Here is a 17,045-nt window from a genome sequence, read left to right on the forward strand (position 1 = left end):
AACGAGCCCAATGGAGAAATGTTTTATGTCTGCCGAGGTCCCTCAATGCCGCCTCTTTCTCCAGCGCATTTCTGGGCCCTCCTCCTATTTCTTCTTCTTGGCTGAAGTGTGCGCTTAAAATAATTCCAGTTAAACATGGCCCACAATTTGCTTATGGCCCCAACCGGCATTTCCTCGCATTTCGGCGATTGCCTGGCCAAAGTTTGCTGGCCCAGGAAAAGTAGCAGAAGAGCTTTCCTCGCTTTCCTGGCCTGTCATTCAAGTGGAGTTTCCATGCGGATTTCTTTTGGCCCCCAGACTTGCGGCTGCAGAAGTGATTATGTGATTATATGAGGCCAAGATCTCGGAGGGCAATTCCCCGAAAACGATGGGGCAAGATGTAGCTAAAAGATTGGTACGAAATGTTGTTCCACAATGTAGTTGCTTCTACTGTACTTTTATTTCTTTACATAGCACCAATAACACCATTTTGAGTAGCATGATTATTATATGAATTATGAATTATTATAATTATATGTTTGGATGTCTAATTTGATTAGTTTTATATAACTTAACTATATATGATTAGATGGATAAAACATTTGTCTTAGACAAACGCCGTACTTTCTGTAAACGCGCCACAAAGTCTCAGTTTCTCCCCGGTTACAATGGCCCTCATGAACTGTGGCCCCAAATACAGCCCCTTCTCAGTGCTCTTGGTGTCCCCATCCAATCGAATGATGTAATCCTTGCTGATCAGCCGTTCAGCCATGTCCGCCTCCAGTTTGGGTATGAGTATATCATACAAAGTGCCATCGCCAGCTGCCGTCAGTCTTCGATTTACAATCGTGCAACAGTTGTCATTGCGAAGGATCTCCTCGAACTGAAGTTTCACTTGCTGCAGAGAGCTTTTCTTTGGATATCCCGATAGTCGCTCGAAGCACTTGAACTGGTAGAACCTCCGCTCCAATTCAGCCAGGTCATCCAATAAGGGTTTTATTGGCGGAAGTTCATCCGAATGAGATCGTGAGAGGCGGCAGAGGTCGCTAAGAAGTTTCTCAATCTGGGAGCTGAATAAATCATCCAGTTTCGCATTGCTTAGAACGTCCTGTAAATAAGTGTTAATTAAGCGAGATTCTTTTCTGAGTTGAATATTACTTACAGCAAGTTTCAGTATAGCTGAGTGCAGCAGGGGAATTATGGTCAGATTGTAGATCTCGTGCATTTTCCGAGTTTCCATATAGTGCAGAACTTTCAAAGCTTCGTTGGTGTCGTCGAATAGCCTCTTCTGTCTGCTCACAGGGACGGCTTGAGCCCGTTCCCACACCTTCTGCCAGGTGTTGCCCTCAGTGGTCATTCGAATACTTAGTTGCTGCTTCACTTGGCCCAGTTCTGTAATAATATATGATGTGCATAAATGATTCGTTTTCATCAAATTTAAATCACTTACCATCAGTGACCTCCTCCCAGTCTTTGGGGCTGTACCAGCGTATAAAGTCCTCCATTGTGCCCCTGGGATTGGCGGCCTTGAAGGCCTCCATATCGGAGAGCAATGAAGTGCACATCATTTGGGTGGTTAGGCCGGAGCCGGGTCCCAGTTTCAGCATAACTTCGGCATCGTCCTGCAGCTGATCCTCGGTCTTTGGAACTGGTTCCTGGGTCTCTGGGATATACAGATACTCATCGGGCTCCTCCAGCAAACGCTCGTCGTTCAAACGCCTGAGGCGACCCTCGGGCTTCAGACTGAGAACTGCTTTTGTGGGTGAGCCCGCACCGGCAGTCAGATCATCGCAGTCAAAGAACTCGCCTTCGTCGTCGTCCTCATCCTCTTCCTCCAGCTGCTCCTCCTCGGCACTGACTTTTCCCACCAGTCCCTCAGATTTTCTTTTGCTATTCGCCTCCCGTTGCACGCGACGCTCCACGCAAACGTTGAGCATCTGGAGCTTCTGGTGGAGGAGGCAGGTGCGCGTGTCGGGAAAGCCAGCGGAAATTCTGGGGGAAATCCAGAGCATTCGAAGGTGTTAGCACGTTGAGAACAACAACGTAGGTGTTGATACATTCACTTAATTAATTAGGTTTATGCTGTTTGGTTTCGTTAATGTGCCTTATTGGATTCTTTCCCTCTTACATATTTCACTCTTTCAGCGCTCTAAAGAAATTGCCTTCTTCTCTGCGATTGCTTTCATAAAGAAGTTGGTGTGTAAGAGTCATAATCCTAACTTCACGTCTTTGTTGAATCACTGCGTTCAAGTTTAAGATTTCATCTGAGTCTTAATTTATGCTCCAACCTTTTCATGACTGGGCCAAATCTACCGCCGCCTTGTGGGCATATCATTCACATTCTTGGGGCCAATCTCAGTCGCCGACTTGACAATAAACCCGACAAAGGCGGCCAAAAGCGAGCTCTCTCGGCCAAGTCGCCAAGTCGCATACATGAGGGCAAACTATGGGAGGGTCCCACGTACGGACACATATAGTATCTATCCCCTCCTGGTAAACCAATTGATATTCACGCTCATCATGGCTGTCAACGCGTGCGTGGCCCTCTGGTCTTGCATAGCCAATGAGCCCGAGAAGTGGAGGAGGTGACTCAGCCCCAAGCCCCAAAGTTCGCTGAACTCTGTGGAGTAGCAGAGTAGGTTTGAAGCAGTATACTCGTACATGGGCTGCATTACGGGGGGAAGTGAGTTATTTGGACCGCGACAGTGGCTGCCTGTTGGGCAACCGAAAAAAAGGGGAGCCCTGCAGCTCCTGCAGCTCCTGCAGCTCCTGCACTTGGCATTTGCATAAAAGTTACCTTATTAGTGGCTGCGTGGACAGCTGCAGTGGAGGAGCAGCTGCTTAAAAGGTTTTTAAAGTGGCTAAAATTGCACTCAACTTGGCAGCGGGCGACCGAACAAGCTAGCTGACAAATGGCTCTTGGCTTTTATTGACCTAATGCTGGCCACTTGACAATGCCCCTCCTTCTCGACACTCTTATTTTGGCTGCTGTTAAATAAGAACATCAAGTGCGCTTCACGTCATTAATTCTATGTCTATTTTTGCCGGGTTTCCCTCAGCCAGCATCATCATCATCATTGGGGGTGGCCCAATAAACTAGACCGACTTACGTTTATTTTTGTGTGGCCAACAGAACAATTCAGTCGGCTCCAATGGCCAAAAGGATAAGCTGCGGTTAAATGGCAATTGTTTTTTGGCCTCAGAGCCAAAATGGAATGCTAAAGCCGGAATATTTAAAAGGGGATTTTGGCAGGGGATTTTCGAGGAATTTATTGGATAATACAAAAGCTCACAAGTGCGACAACGGTATCAATTATTAAATAATTTAAAGTGCTTTATTGGCCTTAACAAATTAGTTCAACTCAAAGCTTTGAGACCCTTTCAGAGCATTCTAACCCTTTCAACGCCGCGTTAAAGTTAATTCTACCCTGTTAATGCAAAATTAATATGCCCCGAAACGGCTTCAAACTTCATCGGTTCAAAAACCAAAAAGCAAACCCAATTTATGGTGCTGCTCTCGATTTAATTCCTGTGGCTAAGCTGACCCAAAAAGTGATCAACCCACGCACTCACACCTTGCCAACCAGCCAGTTCTATATATAATCCCATCTATATATAAACTTTTCAATTGACAACTTTCTCCACGAGAGCACTGAACACTGAACACAAAAAACAAACTCACTTTTTCGGAACCTCAGAAATTCTAATCCACTTAAATGCTTAACAGCATTATGTGACCTTAAGCCCACCGCCGCCCCCGAGCCACGCCCACAAGAAGAATGCCTGGGTTTTGCCGAATAAAACTTCAATTAAAACATTTCTGTGCCTAGAGGTGTGTGCGATGGGACCAGAAGATTGCCCAACTTGGCCAGCAAGGCAGGTGGCTGAAAAAAAATCTAGCAAAACAAAAACGGAGAGGAAAAAATTAACCGCTCGACCATTGTCTAAAAATGCAAATTTGCCAAGCCACCGACCGCCGAAAAATAAAAAATAAAAAATGAAAAAGAGTGAATAATTATGCGGCCACAACAAAAGAAACAGCCACCGAGTGAGAGGAATAGGAAAATCATTTGCACCTCTCAAGTTGTTCGCTTGAGCAGACAAAAAGGTGCACTTCTCGCAATACCCTAGGATTTTCTGAGTTAAATGAAAAATATTTTAGTTATTTATAAAGATAGTGATACACAAAGGTCTGGAGAAAACTCAAGCCTCTGCTTAGAAGTTTATATAAGCATAAACAGTATTTAAATAGCCCATCATTTGAAGAGGAAAATGCAATTTAAGTTGTCTTTCCGATTTTCATTTATTCGGTCGCACTGCATTTCCCGCTTTGTTTTCCCGCTGCAATTTTCGCACTTTCAGCGCATTAAAAAATTTAGTGATGCAATTAATACGCAGAAGAAAACAACAAAAGGCGCCTTGCCGCGAATGAAAGAAAGGGAATAAAATGGTGCAAGAATTTTTTAATTAAATTTGTGGCCAGACAGCTGAGTGAGAAATGAGAAATGAGAAAGAGCCGGGCGACTGGCGAGTGGCAAGTGGTGCACAGTGCACAGTGGAGCTTGAAATATATTTGTGGCCGCTTCATTTTTTGCGGATTTAGCCACGTAATGCAATTTATAAGTTGAATTAAGGAAGAGACAGACAGCCCAGCAAAAAAAAACAACCAATTGCCATGAAAAATGAAGTCAGGCGCATCGGACAATTGAGACTTCAACCTCAAGAGCCTCCGCCGCCCGCGGGGATTTATCTTATGGATTTCGGATTTCGGGTTTCGAGTTTGGGGGTTTGGGGTTTCGGATTCAGGGAGGCGTGACACAGCTGCCCAGTTGGAGGAAAAACTATCAATCAAAAGACAAAATGTTGATTATTATTTGCGATGCAGCGGAGCGTGCAGTTTAATTATTACTCTGCGGTTTGCCCGCCAGTTGCAGAGGAGCGAAAAAGTGGACGGGGCACTTCAATTTGCAATCGAGTAACTTCATCTCGAAAAACTCCCGCTTTGATTTGGAATTATACGGAAAATGTGTACTGTAAATGGAATTATTTGATTGATTAGGGCACGGCATTTTTGTTTCTCAAAACGATTATTCAGCAATGCAACATTTTTCTTCGTTCCATGATTTGATTAATTCATTTTGCATTTTTAAACTCACTCAATCTGCATTGATTTGGCTACAGAAGAATAGCGGGCAGTCCATTCACCTGTGCCATCATCTCTCATCTCAAATTTCTGCTTGAAATCACATAATATAACAATGATCTGCGGGAATACAAATTGTCTCAGACAATAACAAGCAAAAGAGGAGAAAACTGTGTGTCATCATAACTCATGATTATGCAAAAAGGTCAACAGCTTCTTTGCCGACCCTTAAGTCATCGTCCATTGTTTGCATGGTGCCACATTTTCTAAGGGGTTAAGGGCGAAAGGGGTTAAAGGCAAAAAAAAAAAAAAGGGTACGGTGAAAAGGGGGCAACATCACGTGCTTGGCTTTTTTATGATGCGGCCAAATTAAATTAAATGGCCAACAAAAAGCTGCGCCGCGCAACACTTTTTTATTTCGAGCGTTTCTGAAAAGGAGTCCCCAAAGGATTTACTTTCGCTACGTCTTGCTTACCCTGTTTTTATGCCTATTTTATGGCCGAAAGCGAAGCGACCAACTGAAGCACCTCGTTTGACAGGCGCAGCCAGGCAGACGGGCAAATTAATCAAAACTAAACTGCCCCAAGGATCTCAGATCACTGGAATGGGATGCCATGGGTTGGCATGGGTTGGCATGGGTTGGGGCTCGTCTTTCACGCACTGTTTGCTGTCTAACGAGCATGAAAATGAAATTGAAAGTAGCCTGCCAAAACTGATTGATAAAGCCTGCCCACTTGCACTTCCCCAGCAGCAGTGAAAAAAAGCTCATGTCACTCGAGAGCTAGTAAATGCACAATCTATCGCCATTGAATTGAGACAAAGGCAATATATTTAACTTCATTTTCTTGCTGTGTACACTGCTACTCGTAGACACTTACCCCAATGCCAATCCTTGACCAACTGACCAGTGGAAGATACTACAAAACAGGGGGCGATTTGCTTGCCAGGCGACAGTATTAATTGGGTAATTTATTGCCGGACTGGCCCAGACAACCTTCACTTCACTTTTTCATTGAGCACCAGGATTCACTCTCTCTCTCTAACTGAGCACCGTGTCTTCTTCCATTTACTTGCAGCTCTATGCCGGCACCAAGATGAGACCAGGCCGAACGACAACAGCTTTACCAGCAGGGAGCACGCCCCTGCTCCTGCTCCTGCTACTGCCACTCATCCTGGGCAGGCTCCACTTGGCCCACGCCCAGTGTCCTTGGCAGAGGGATGTGCCCGACCTGCAGACGAGCTGCATCTGCGCCTACAATCTGGGCAGGGAGCTATCAGTGCAATGCGATCAGGTGCGAATAGATTCTTAGATCAATGTGAACTTACTTTAAAAGTCTTATATGATATTCAAGTGCAGATAAATTCTTTCTTTTGGACCAACAATACTTAAGTATTCGTTTTTACAACCCTTTATTCCCTGTTATCCATTATCCAGGTGGACTTTTCGCAACTCCTGGCTGCGATGAACACCCACGCCCGCCTGAAGCCCGTGGATTTGCTGTACGTGAACAACTCTACGATTTCCGAGTTGCCCAATGCCGTTTTCAGCAATTTGAGCCTGCACAATGTGCAGCTCTCGAGCTGCGGCATCCAGAGGATTGCGACGGGTGCCTTTAAGGGGCAGGAGTCGGTGCTGCGGAATCTCAATCTGCAGGACAATCTGCTGGCCGACGTGCCAGTTGAGGCGCTCAAGGTGCTGGGCAAGCTGAATCTGCTGGATTTGTCCAAAAATCAGCTCACTCACATTCCCGACGACGCCTTTGTGGGCCTGACAAAGCTCTCCACCCTCAAGCTCAACGATAACAATGTCACCCTGGCCAGCAATGCATTCAGGGGCCTGGAGCAGAGCCTGAAGAACCTGAATCTGAAGGGCACCAAGCAGCGAAAGGTGCCGGAATGTATCAGGGGTCTGAAGAGCCTAGCCTTCCTGGATCTCTCCCAGAATGGCATCAAAGAACTGCCGGGTGCGGGCGGCATTCGGGTGTTCGATGGTCTGGACGCTCTGACTGCCCTAAATCTGGAACGGAATCTCATCCAGAGCATTGGCGAAACAGCATTTGCTGGCGTGCGAAAAACACTGAGCTCGCTGAGTTTGCTCAACAATCTGCTGGCGGAATTTCCCATTGGAGCCGTGCACTCGCTGAAGGAGCTGCGTGTCCTGGACATTGGCTTCAATCTGCTGACCAGCCTGCCGGAGGCCGCCTTCCGGGGCAATCCGGGCATCACCCTGCTGGCCCTGGACGGAAATCCACTGAGCAGCGTGCCCGAAGGCGCCTTCGCCCACCTGAATGCCACACTCCGCGGACTCTCCCTCGGCGGCAGGTTCCTCCACTGCGACTGCAAGCTGCGTTGGGTGGCCGAGTGGATTCGCAACGGCGACTTGCAGGTGAGTGGATCCCTTTAAAATGCCATGCAATTCGGAACTGGATGCCACACAAATTAAATTTAACCAATCTTCAATTTGCTGAGATGCCAAACTCTTTGTAGAACTTCAAACTTTTACATAAATACCTAATGGACTAGTTGCCCGATTTTCCTTATGTAATTCAATGATTTAAACTTGATTCAATTTGATACAGCTACCAAGAATTCCTTCAATAAATATATACGACAAATTCCAGCATCCCTTGCTGCCACAATTTTGTTGCTTGTGACGATAAAACTTGTTGTCAAATGGGCCATTTCCGATTGGATCTGTTTGCAAACTTGCCAACGTTCGTTTCATTAACTGTGTTTTGGTTTTGGCCACACGCCCTTAGGTTACATCGCGCGAACGGAATCCCCAGTTCTGTGGCACCCCACCACGCTTCCGGGACCGAGGCTTCTACTCCATTCAGCCGGAGGAGCTCAGCTGCCCGGACATTGCCGATGCGGCCCTCCGTGGACCCGTCGGCCTCGCCGATAACCTGAAACCCACGCTGCCATCGTCGCCCGACTCCGTGGAATATGAAACTGACACGGGCACGGGCACGGGTACAGTGGGCACTGGGACTGGCACTGGCACGGCAGCCTCGGCTCCGGTGACCAGTAGTGTGAGCAGCTCCACCTCGACAACGACACCCACAACAACCACAACGACAACCACAGCGGAGCCAACGACCAGGAGGAGCACGGTGAGTGGGTGGGCAGGTGATAAAACCGGGCGGCATCGTTAAGTTAACAATTGCGGCGAAATAAAATGCAAAAAAAAAGGCGGAAGTATATCATGGTGGCATAAAGTGTCCGTACATTGGCGGTCTCTCGCCTCCACTTTGTCAAATAAATCAAGAGACATTATTCGCACTCAGTTGATGGTTCACTCTTTAAGTACTCTGGAATCAGACATACAAATTTAATCGCGTTTAAGTGTAACTTTTGAACTTATACAAATGATAGCTATGCATTTTCCCTTACTAACTCCAACAGACGCGTCCGCCGACCAAGTCGACTACAACGATATCGGCCAGCACAGCCTCGCCAGCTGCCAGTGCGCCGGTGAATGGAACGGGCACAGTTCAGGCCACCTCCATCACGACGAGCAGCAGCTCCTCCTCCTCCTCCTCATCCTCCACGTCCACGTCCACGGGTCACGGCAATGGCAAGCAGGCGCCCGGCTGGCGCCAAGGAGTGACCAATGGCAATGGCAATGGTGCAGGAGCAGGAGGGCTCCACAAGCCGCAGAGGCCACCGCTGGTCCTGGGCTATCCACCGCAGCGGGGCACTCGCATCGACGATGCCAACGAGGTGCAGGTGAAGCACGCGTTCCGCCAGGACAGCTCCGTGATCATCCAGTGGGACTCGGACACGGCGAATATCCTGGGATTCCGCGTGGTCTATCGCCTGTTCGGCGAGAAGGCCTTCAAGCAGGGACCACCGCTGGAGTCCAGCGAGCGCGAGTTCAAGATCAAGAATGTCCCCGCCCAGGAGTGCATCATCGTGTGCGTCATCTCGCTGGAGGAGCTGCACGTGACCCCCGAAACGGTTCCCTACCAGCAGTGCCGCGAAGTTCGCACTGTCGCCTCGCAGGCCTCCAACATGGACAAGATAACGATTGCGGCCAGTGCGGCCATTTGTGGCACCATCATTGTGGCCGTGATTGTCTTCATCGCTGCCAGCAGGTGAGCTTCTACTCTTATACACTTTGAATACTCCCCTCTACTCCTCTTTCCCTTCCTTTTGGCCAAAGAGTTATTGCCCAGCAACTGAGCCACGGACAAAGCCAATTGCTGTGCAAAGTGGCTGGCTGATTTATCGCAGGTCCTTAAGTCGTTGCCACTTTCCTAGACAGTACTCCTATATTCTTGCCCCTTTGCACCGCGTGGAATTTGTTACGCTCTGCACTCTGCAAAGTATCTTAACACTTCATCATCTTTCGGTGCAGCCCATTGTACTCTGCTACGGGTTATTGTAATTTGTTTAGGAAGGTTGTTTAGATTATCATTGGCATAGCTTGCAAGAGAAACAAAGGGTTGTGCTTATGTCAAAATTGGAGAAACTGTGATGGTTTCTTTTGTTTCATATATATTAGCCAAGCCAAGCTAAGTAATTTATATTATCTACAGTTATGCGAAATGCAATGTAATTCCTAACTAGGTGAATCGCCGTTTATAACTATAAAACGCTTGCCATCTAATTGTGCCGAGATAAATGTTGCGATTACTTGTTTGGCAAGGGTATTTAGAGCCCCCATTTCTTTTTTTCGATACTCATCCTTGCTCCGTTTGTATCTTTCCCAGACGCTCCCGCAAACTGCAGAGCAGCCAGCAGAAGAGTCCGCTGCCAATTGGAGGTCTGCCCGTTAATTGCTGCGGTCCGACCGGTTCACCTGGACCACTTGGCTCCATTGCAACGCTATCGGCATTTAACAATCACAAGGTGAGTAGTCCCCAATCCCCACCCTCTGTTCCTCCACTTGGCTAAGCTCGAGGAGGAGCTTGCCAAGAAATTGTTGCCACCTCTGGCTCCCGCCTGGCTGGCCAACTAAATAGCTGCCTCTCTGACTGTCTGGCTATCTGGCTGACTGGCTGACTTTCTGTCCAGATTGTCGGATAGCTGACTATCTGGGATGGGGGACTTAGTCCATGACTACGGGAAATTGGCAGCGCAGCTCAGATAAATAATGCCAGTGCAAAAGTATTTCAGATTGGTCATCTTCCTTTTTATTGGTTTTTTTTTTTGGCAAGTCTGCTTGCAAAATAATTAAGAGCTGATAAGTGGAAGAAGGTGGTCAGCATCGCTAGTTGAGTGTGCAAATGCAAAGTTGAGTAAAAGAGTTAAGTCTAAGCCTCGAAATCTGCTTTGCAGGAATGGGATCAAGTGTCGGCCTACAGTGGTCGCTCGATACCGCGGCCGCGCATCTATCCCGTGGAGCAGCCGGACGACATGAGGAGCCACTTCTCCGGAATGCCCGGCAAGGTGGGCAAATCGAGGTGAGTGGAGCCTTTAACCTGCTGCAAACATTTGCTTGCCCTGCATTCCGTGCCTGCTGCATTATTTACACTTATTATTTATTTCGTTCGTTCGATTCGATTGTTTCATTGTTTGCATATGCATTACACACACACACACGCATGACCGCGAACCACGCCCACAAACCGCAACCCACACACACACACGCAACTACAGTAGATCCCTGGCGGACGGACAGTCGCAGCACAGCTTCTCGAACAACTCGCACCGCGGCTACTTGGGCAGCGCCTTCCCCTCGAACCTGGTCAACTCCCGGCCGGAACTGCGGCAATCCCGCCAATCCCTGGCCGCCGCCTCGGAGCGCATGTCGCGTGCCTCCTATGCGGGCTCCATTCACGGCGGCAACGGAGGAGGCGGTGGCCTGGGCGGCAACGGAGGAGGTGGCGGTGGCAACGGACTGCCCGTGAGCAGCCTGATGGCCATGAGCGGAATGGTGGGCGGCGGCGGACCGGCCAGCATCGCCTCCAGTGCCCGGAGATCGCGACCGCGCTCCAGATCCCGCGAGCAGCTGAACACCACCCACATACACAACCATCGACCGGGAAGTCGGTAAGTGGAGCACACAGCTCACCACAGACTCCAGACTTCAGACTTCAGAGTCCAGAAAACAAACTAATTAAATGCAGCTCACACCCACTGCGAAATAATCGTAAAACGCTTATCACGGCTTACAAATCACACAATCCAAACAACACTTTCAATTCTTTCTTTTATGTTTTTGTGTTGAAAGTTTTTAATTCAATGGCTTTCGTTGGTCGTCATTTTAATTAGTTTTTTTTTATGAATGGGCTGGGTCCGTCTCCCAAAAATTTCAATGCCAAATTTTATCGCAAGTTTCGCGGTAAGCGTGAGAAAAATAGCCAGATATTAATTAATGAGCCAGTTGTTTATCGATTCTGCGTCACAATTCACCTTGAACTTGGAGGATGACTACATTCTCATACTTCTTGATTGATGGTTCCCCTCTTAAATTCTTACTTCTGCTTACCAATAATTTAATGAATTATTTCTGTAATTTCTACCCAATCAGAGTACAAAATAGAGCTTATTCTACGCTGTATACTGACTTCTTTCAGAGCAATTAACGTGGCTAACTTTTCCAGACCCGAACCGAAACACTTTCGAACTCCTTGCTCGCTTTACTTTCAGTCTTGATTGGCAACTATCCATCGCCGCAATCAAATCAAACTTTCATTGATGTGTGTACAAAAATTCTGTAACTACAGCGTGTACATGCATTCCTTTCACCATTCCGCTAATACCAACTACTAACCCAATGGCTCCCCTCTCTCCCTTTCCCATTGCCGCTGTATAAATTTCCACTGATTCCATTAATTTTAATTGCGTTTCGCTTCGATTCGAGCATTTTTACTGTTTTGCTGCACAAACGCATTGGGCAATGCGTCAGTGTTGCACGAGTGAATCTCTGATATAATCGATACCAAGCGACGACTGACTTTTTGTTTGGCTGGCTTTTCGGTTTACTTTGCAGATACTCGCAGGCGGGATCGACGCACACGCTGAACAACTACTGCGATACATCGGACAACTGGACGGATCACGACATGGACATCTATATGGCCCGCAATCCGACGACGCGCAACGGTTTAGTGCCATTATGAGGGCGACTCACGTTGTCCTGATATTTCAATGTTGTATTAAACTGGGACGGCATCTTCTGACAATATCTGACGCCGACCACTGAGGGGCACGGGGGCAGGGGGCATGGTCGGCGTCAGCAGCAACAGCAACAGCAGCAGCAACAGCAGCAACAACAACATCAGCAAATGCAACATCAGCAGCAGCAGCGGCAGCAGCAGCAGCAGCAGCAGCAGCAGCAGCAGCATCAATTGCAACAGTGGAGGAACGAGCGACATCAACAACGACACAGAAACAATCAGCAATGGGAGCAGCCATATCAGCCAGCACAGCAGCAACATCAACGATTACACTACTATATGCCGCAGACGGAGCGCTGCACCTCGCCCCCCGATGTGGTGCCCCGAGCAGCCAATTTCCATAATAGCAACACCACCACTACTGGCCACACCGACAACAGCAACAGCAACAGCCACGGCCACAGCAGCAACACAACCAGCAGCAGCAGCAGCAGCAACATCGCCCAGCAGCAGCAGCAAATGCCGCTGGCTTCGATGACAGCAGCGCTGGGAGATGCAACTGCAGCAGCAGCAGCAGCAGCAACAGCAGCAGAGGCAGCTGCAGCAGCAGAAAGTGGCATTGTTGTCGAGAACTATTTTAACGAATATGAACGTCAGGAAATCATCTATCATCATCCCACAAGCAGGAGCAGCAGCAGCAGCAACAGCAGTGGCAGCAGTGCAGCTGCAACACGCCACGCTCCCCGCAGCAACGCCTTCCGTTTACAGCTACCCGCAATGGCAACGGCCACGACTAACAATATTTTATATAATAATATCAGTAATAAGCACGATGCAACCGGCAGCAACGGCAGCATCGGCAATTATAAGGCGCATACGTTTAGTGATAGCTGTAATTGTACATGTAATTGTAGTCTAAGCGAGGAGGAGCAGGAGGAGGAGGAGATGAACCAGGAGACAGCCGCACTGACAGCAGCAGTAGCTGGAGAAGATGGAGAGGATGGGGAGCTGGCGGGCTCATCCTTGGCCAGCACCTCAGTGTCGAGCATAGAGCAAGTGCAGCAAGAGCAGCAGGGACAGCAGCAGCAGGAAGTGTCCTTGTCTGTGAACTTGACATTGGCTGAAGCGGGGGCAGCAGCTGCTGCGGATGATACGGATGATGCAGCAGACGCATCTGCAGACAGGGCCGAGCTTTGAGTACAGCTCCTTGTCACCTTGCTGTTGTCACGGGGCCTCTCGGAATTCTAGGATCTGCATAATGCATAACAATAATAATGATGGCATGGCAGACGTTGAGGAGTAGTACAGAGGAATAGATATTTTTATACGCTGTTTAGAGTGCAATAACACAACACTTTTCCCAGTTCTTGCTGCATGAATCGAAGAACTACAACTTAAGTCAATATGGTACTAAACCGCACTTAATAGCTATTAACTATTAATTATTTTAACTATTAACTAATGACTAGCGCGTAAGGGGGTCGTTGGCGCTGGGATAGACAGGCATAGAAGTCGCTGAGAGAGCACAAAAAGCAATATGTACATAATCTAGAATGAGCCACAGCCAGTCCTATAAGGTGTAGTTAACCCGAACGTAATTCAAAGTTTAACGGTTTTCAAGGTAGTTAAGAGCCAAATAACCAATTGTAGTAGGTCGAATTAACTTCTCACACACCCTTTCTAAGCATTTCTAAACTGTAGAACTCTTATCATTTCCCTGAACTCATTTACTTTCACTTTCTATGTTCGTCTGTCCCAGCCACGAGCTGATCAAAAAACCAAACCATTTACTGCCTGAACAGCTTTAGTTTAACTCACATTGAAGTCAGCTTCAGTTTCAGTTTCAATTTCAGTTTCAGTTTTAGCTTCAGTTTGAAATCGATTTGAAGTCTCGACTTGTTTTCATTTCGTTGTGTACAGAAGCTTCAATCGAGACTTTGCGTGCTAAGTTCTGTCTTACGTTTATGATTTCGACTTTTAGTAAGATTTTAATAAAAGAATACATTAAACATCTTTCGTTTTATTTACACTCCTTTTTTGGTTCGTATGTCTGCTTGCTAGTCGAGCGCCTGTACATCGATGTATATAGAAGTTCGTAGGCTTAAGCGTTCGAAACGATTTCGGTTCATCATTATCATAGCTTTACCATTATCATTGTCGTTGGAGGGACGGGTCCGGATAAACAGTCCGGGTCAGTCCGGGCGAAACACAGTTGACAGTTAACAATATTTAGTGCCCGTGGACCGGATACCCGGATATGGGAGCCACAACAAGTCCATGTCTGGCACTAGATACTTAGTGCAGTAAGCTAATATCTACTCTATATTCTACACACTAGTCGTAAGTACAAGTTATAGGCGAGGCTTTGAGCATTAGACCAGTAAGCACAATTTAGGTGGAAAACGGGAGCAATTATTTAGAACAAGAACTAAGCAAATATTCCAATAAACATAGGCAATAAATTCAGAGAAAGAGCAAACTAAATATGTTTCCGTTGAACGTTTCACTTTAAAGCAAGCCAATGCGAAGTAGAGGAACAAATATCCACAATTAGCCTAAGAAACTTTAAATCAAACTTAGTGTTAGCAATTACAATTTAATTAAACTGCCTTAGCACACTGAGAACGATGAAACGTTGATGAAACGAGAGGAGAACAGAGCACGTGCTTGAATTTAGTTTAGCTGCACTGAAAGAAATACGGCAACCGAGGCATGAGCAATATTAATGATAATCGGTGACACCAAAACTGCCAGCCACAAAAATATATATGTACATCTTTCAACTACGGAAACAGTGGAGCACGTCCTTCGCAGGAGCTCTTCTCTAGGATAACACTGAAAACGAAAACACCAACCGATTCTGAGGAAGATGATGAGATGACACCACCAATTCAACGCAGTTAGAGTTATAGTACACGATCCCATAATTAATGTGCGTTATACTGTTAAATGTAAATCCAATTCAAGTGTTAACTTTGCGGCTTCACAGATTAGCAACTAAATTTACTAGACAATTTACGAAACGTTTCGTTTTTGGTCCTTAGTTCGTACGCATCAAGTTCCGAATAAAGCATATTTTTGTTACTATCTGTCGGCCGACATGGCGTTTTACTCACCCGGGAACCGTGAGCGAGTTATCCCACAGAAAGCGAAGCTGGCGGGTGAAGGCCGCCCACACCTGGGCCATGCCCTCGACGCTGCCCAGGTGGGCGTGGCAGGTGGCCAGCAGACAGCTGAGGCGACAAACCAAAGAATCGGGTACAGCGCTCTTAATTCGCATGGGGTCGAACTGAAAAATGGCAAAAAATAAATAAGAAAGGGATATTGGATTGCTAGACTAGGTGCCTACACTCACCTTATCCGTGAAGCTCTTTTTGGCGTAGGGAAACAACGCCATCTCGGGATGCATATCGGGGAACAGATATGCCAACAGTTCGCTCAACTCGCTTTCGGTCATGGGACCAGGTAATCGCTTCGTTAATCCCGCCTGCGAGGGCAGCTCAAAGCTGCGTTCTCTACGCTTGCTCAGCTTGTGCTCCGTGATGCGGTCCAAGGGATTGGATGCGGCCTCTGCTCCGCTGCTAGTGCCGGAGAAGTTTCTGCCCACAAAGGACTCCAGAGACCTAGTAACCTCGGCCACAGATTGGTAATCCCTCAGGCAGCAGGAGAGATAGGACGAGGCCTCAACCGAGAGGTAGACCTTGCCCAGCGGAGCTTTGGAGGGCACAAAGTCGCTCCTCTGTTCGCTGTCAAAGGCCACGTGTTCGGACAGCTCGGGCCAGGTGTAGACCAGGTAGATTTCCGTGCGCGACTCGGGAGTGTAGCCATGTGGTAAGGCACAGAACTGCTGCACTTCCAGGTGTGAGACTTCTCCATCCACTACGATGTCCTCGGAGCTGAGGCCGTGGTCGAAGGGCACATACATGGGCATGCGGATGCGCATGGTGTCCAGAGCGTAGGTGGTGCAAACTGAGATCATGGCCGCCTGGGAGTAGGAAGTGGGCACCTTTTCCCGGAAAAGGGTAAGCAGACCCATCAGAAAGCGACATTCTGGCGGGGCTTTCTCCAGTCCAATAAGCCTGAAATTGGTTCTCAGCGCAGGTGCCAGTGCCACGCCCGTGTAATAGTTCCATTTGGGATCGTAGATCTGGACGAAGATGGGTACCACGCTCTGAACTTCGGCGGAAACAACGGCGACGGCGCTCAGGAAAAAGTTGAACTCCGAGGTGGACTTCATGTAGTTGAGAGTGGCATTCACGGGGTGCAGGACAATGAATCTCCTCAGTCCGTAGATCCTGGCCAGAATGTGCAGATCCTGCGAGCTCCTTATTGGAGGACCAAAGCTATTGCCAGTGGACATGAGGTCATGGTGGCAACTGGTGCGTTGCAGGCAGGTATGCTCCTTGGCCTCCTCTTTGGCGAGTTCCTCGTCCTCCAGGATAGCCTGGTGATACTCCACCTCAATGCCATTCCTCAACATGTCCAGCTTCTCTCTCTCCACCTTCCAATTGCAACTGAAGATTTCCTCGGATTTGAGATTTCGGGATTCGGAATCTGCGGATACGTCCCATTTCTGGAGGATTTCGCCCAGCTGGGCGTTGAACACCTCCCAGTCGGAATCCGCGCTGAAGTTCTCCCGGTAGAATTCGTTATCGTCGATTTCCTCGGCCATTTTAAAGGAATTTAAACGCGTAAATCAACAAAAGACAACAAACTTAAATCGTAGACAACAATGGACCAGCGTTGCCAGAGATTGTGATCGGCCACATCAGCTGATTGAAACAAGTGTTGGAAAGGAGCACCTTATATTTGTCATTTCTTTAAAATTGTATTAAAAGTGTATTAATAACAACTTA

At 47.7% G+C, this 17,045-nt stretch overlaps 2 protein-coding genes across 5 annotated transcripts in view; one reads left to right on the top strand and one right to left on the bottom strand.

Annotated features, from left to right (window-relative positions):
* The window catches only part of LOC120454328 (leucine-rich repeat-containing protein 4B), a 97,210-nt gene that overhangs the window by 36,752 nt on the left and 43,413 nt on the right, over window positions 1-17,045 (top strand). The window contains exons 3-10 of one of the 4 annotated variants that reach the window (XM_039639544.2): window positions 6,199-6,414; window positions 6,558-7,508; window positions 7,882-8,235; window positions 8,528-9,219; window positions 9,838-9,976; window positions 10,406-10,530; window positions 10,727-11,119; window positions 12,063-12,213. In XM_039639544.2, the coding sequence (XP_039495478.1) occupies window positions 6,217-6,414; window positions 6,558-7,508; window positions 7,882-8,235; window positions 8,528-9,219; window positions 9,838-9,976; window positions 10,406-10,530; window positions 10,727-11,119; window positions 12,063-12,192 (2,982 nt within the window). In that variant the 5' untranslated portion in view covers window positions 6,199-6,216 and the 3' untranslated portion in view covers window positions 12,193-12,213. Of the gene's footprint in view, window positions 1-6,198; window positions 6,415-6,557; window positions 7,509-7,881; window positions 8,236-8,527; window positions 9,220-9,837; window positions 9,977-10,405; window positions 10,531-10,726; window positions 11,120-12,062; window positions 12,214-17,045 lie in introns of those variants that run through there. The other 3 variants (XM_039639552.2, XM_044006479.1, XM_039639570.2) reach the window with 3 other exon arrangements.
* LOC120454357 (rab3 GTPase-activating protein catalytic subunit) lies at window positions 403-16,945 on the bottom strand. Its single transcript, XM_039639581.2, has 5 exons — window positions 15,545-16,945; window positions 15,306-15,478; window positions 1,430-1,971; window positions 1,142-1,371; window positions 403-1,087 (listed from the first exon to the last, which is right to left on the bottom strand). The coding sequence occupies exons 1-5, from the start codon at window positions 16,859-16,861 to the stop codon at window positions 587-589; spliced, it is 2,763 nt and encodes a 920-aa protein (XP_039495515.1). The 5' UTR covers window positions 16,862-16,945; the 3' UTR covers window positions 403-586.

Source organism: Drosophila santomea, chromosome 2L, assembly GCF_016746245.2.
Source record: "Drosophila santomea strain STO CAGO 1482 chromosome 2L, Prin_Dsan_1.1, whole genome shotgun sequence".
NCBI classification, from domain to species: domain Eukaryota; kingdom Metazoa; phylum Arthropoda; class Insecta; order Diptera; family Drosophilidae; genus Drosophila; species Drosophila santomea.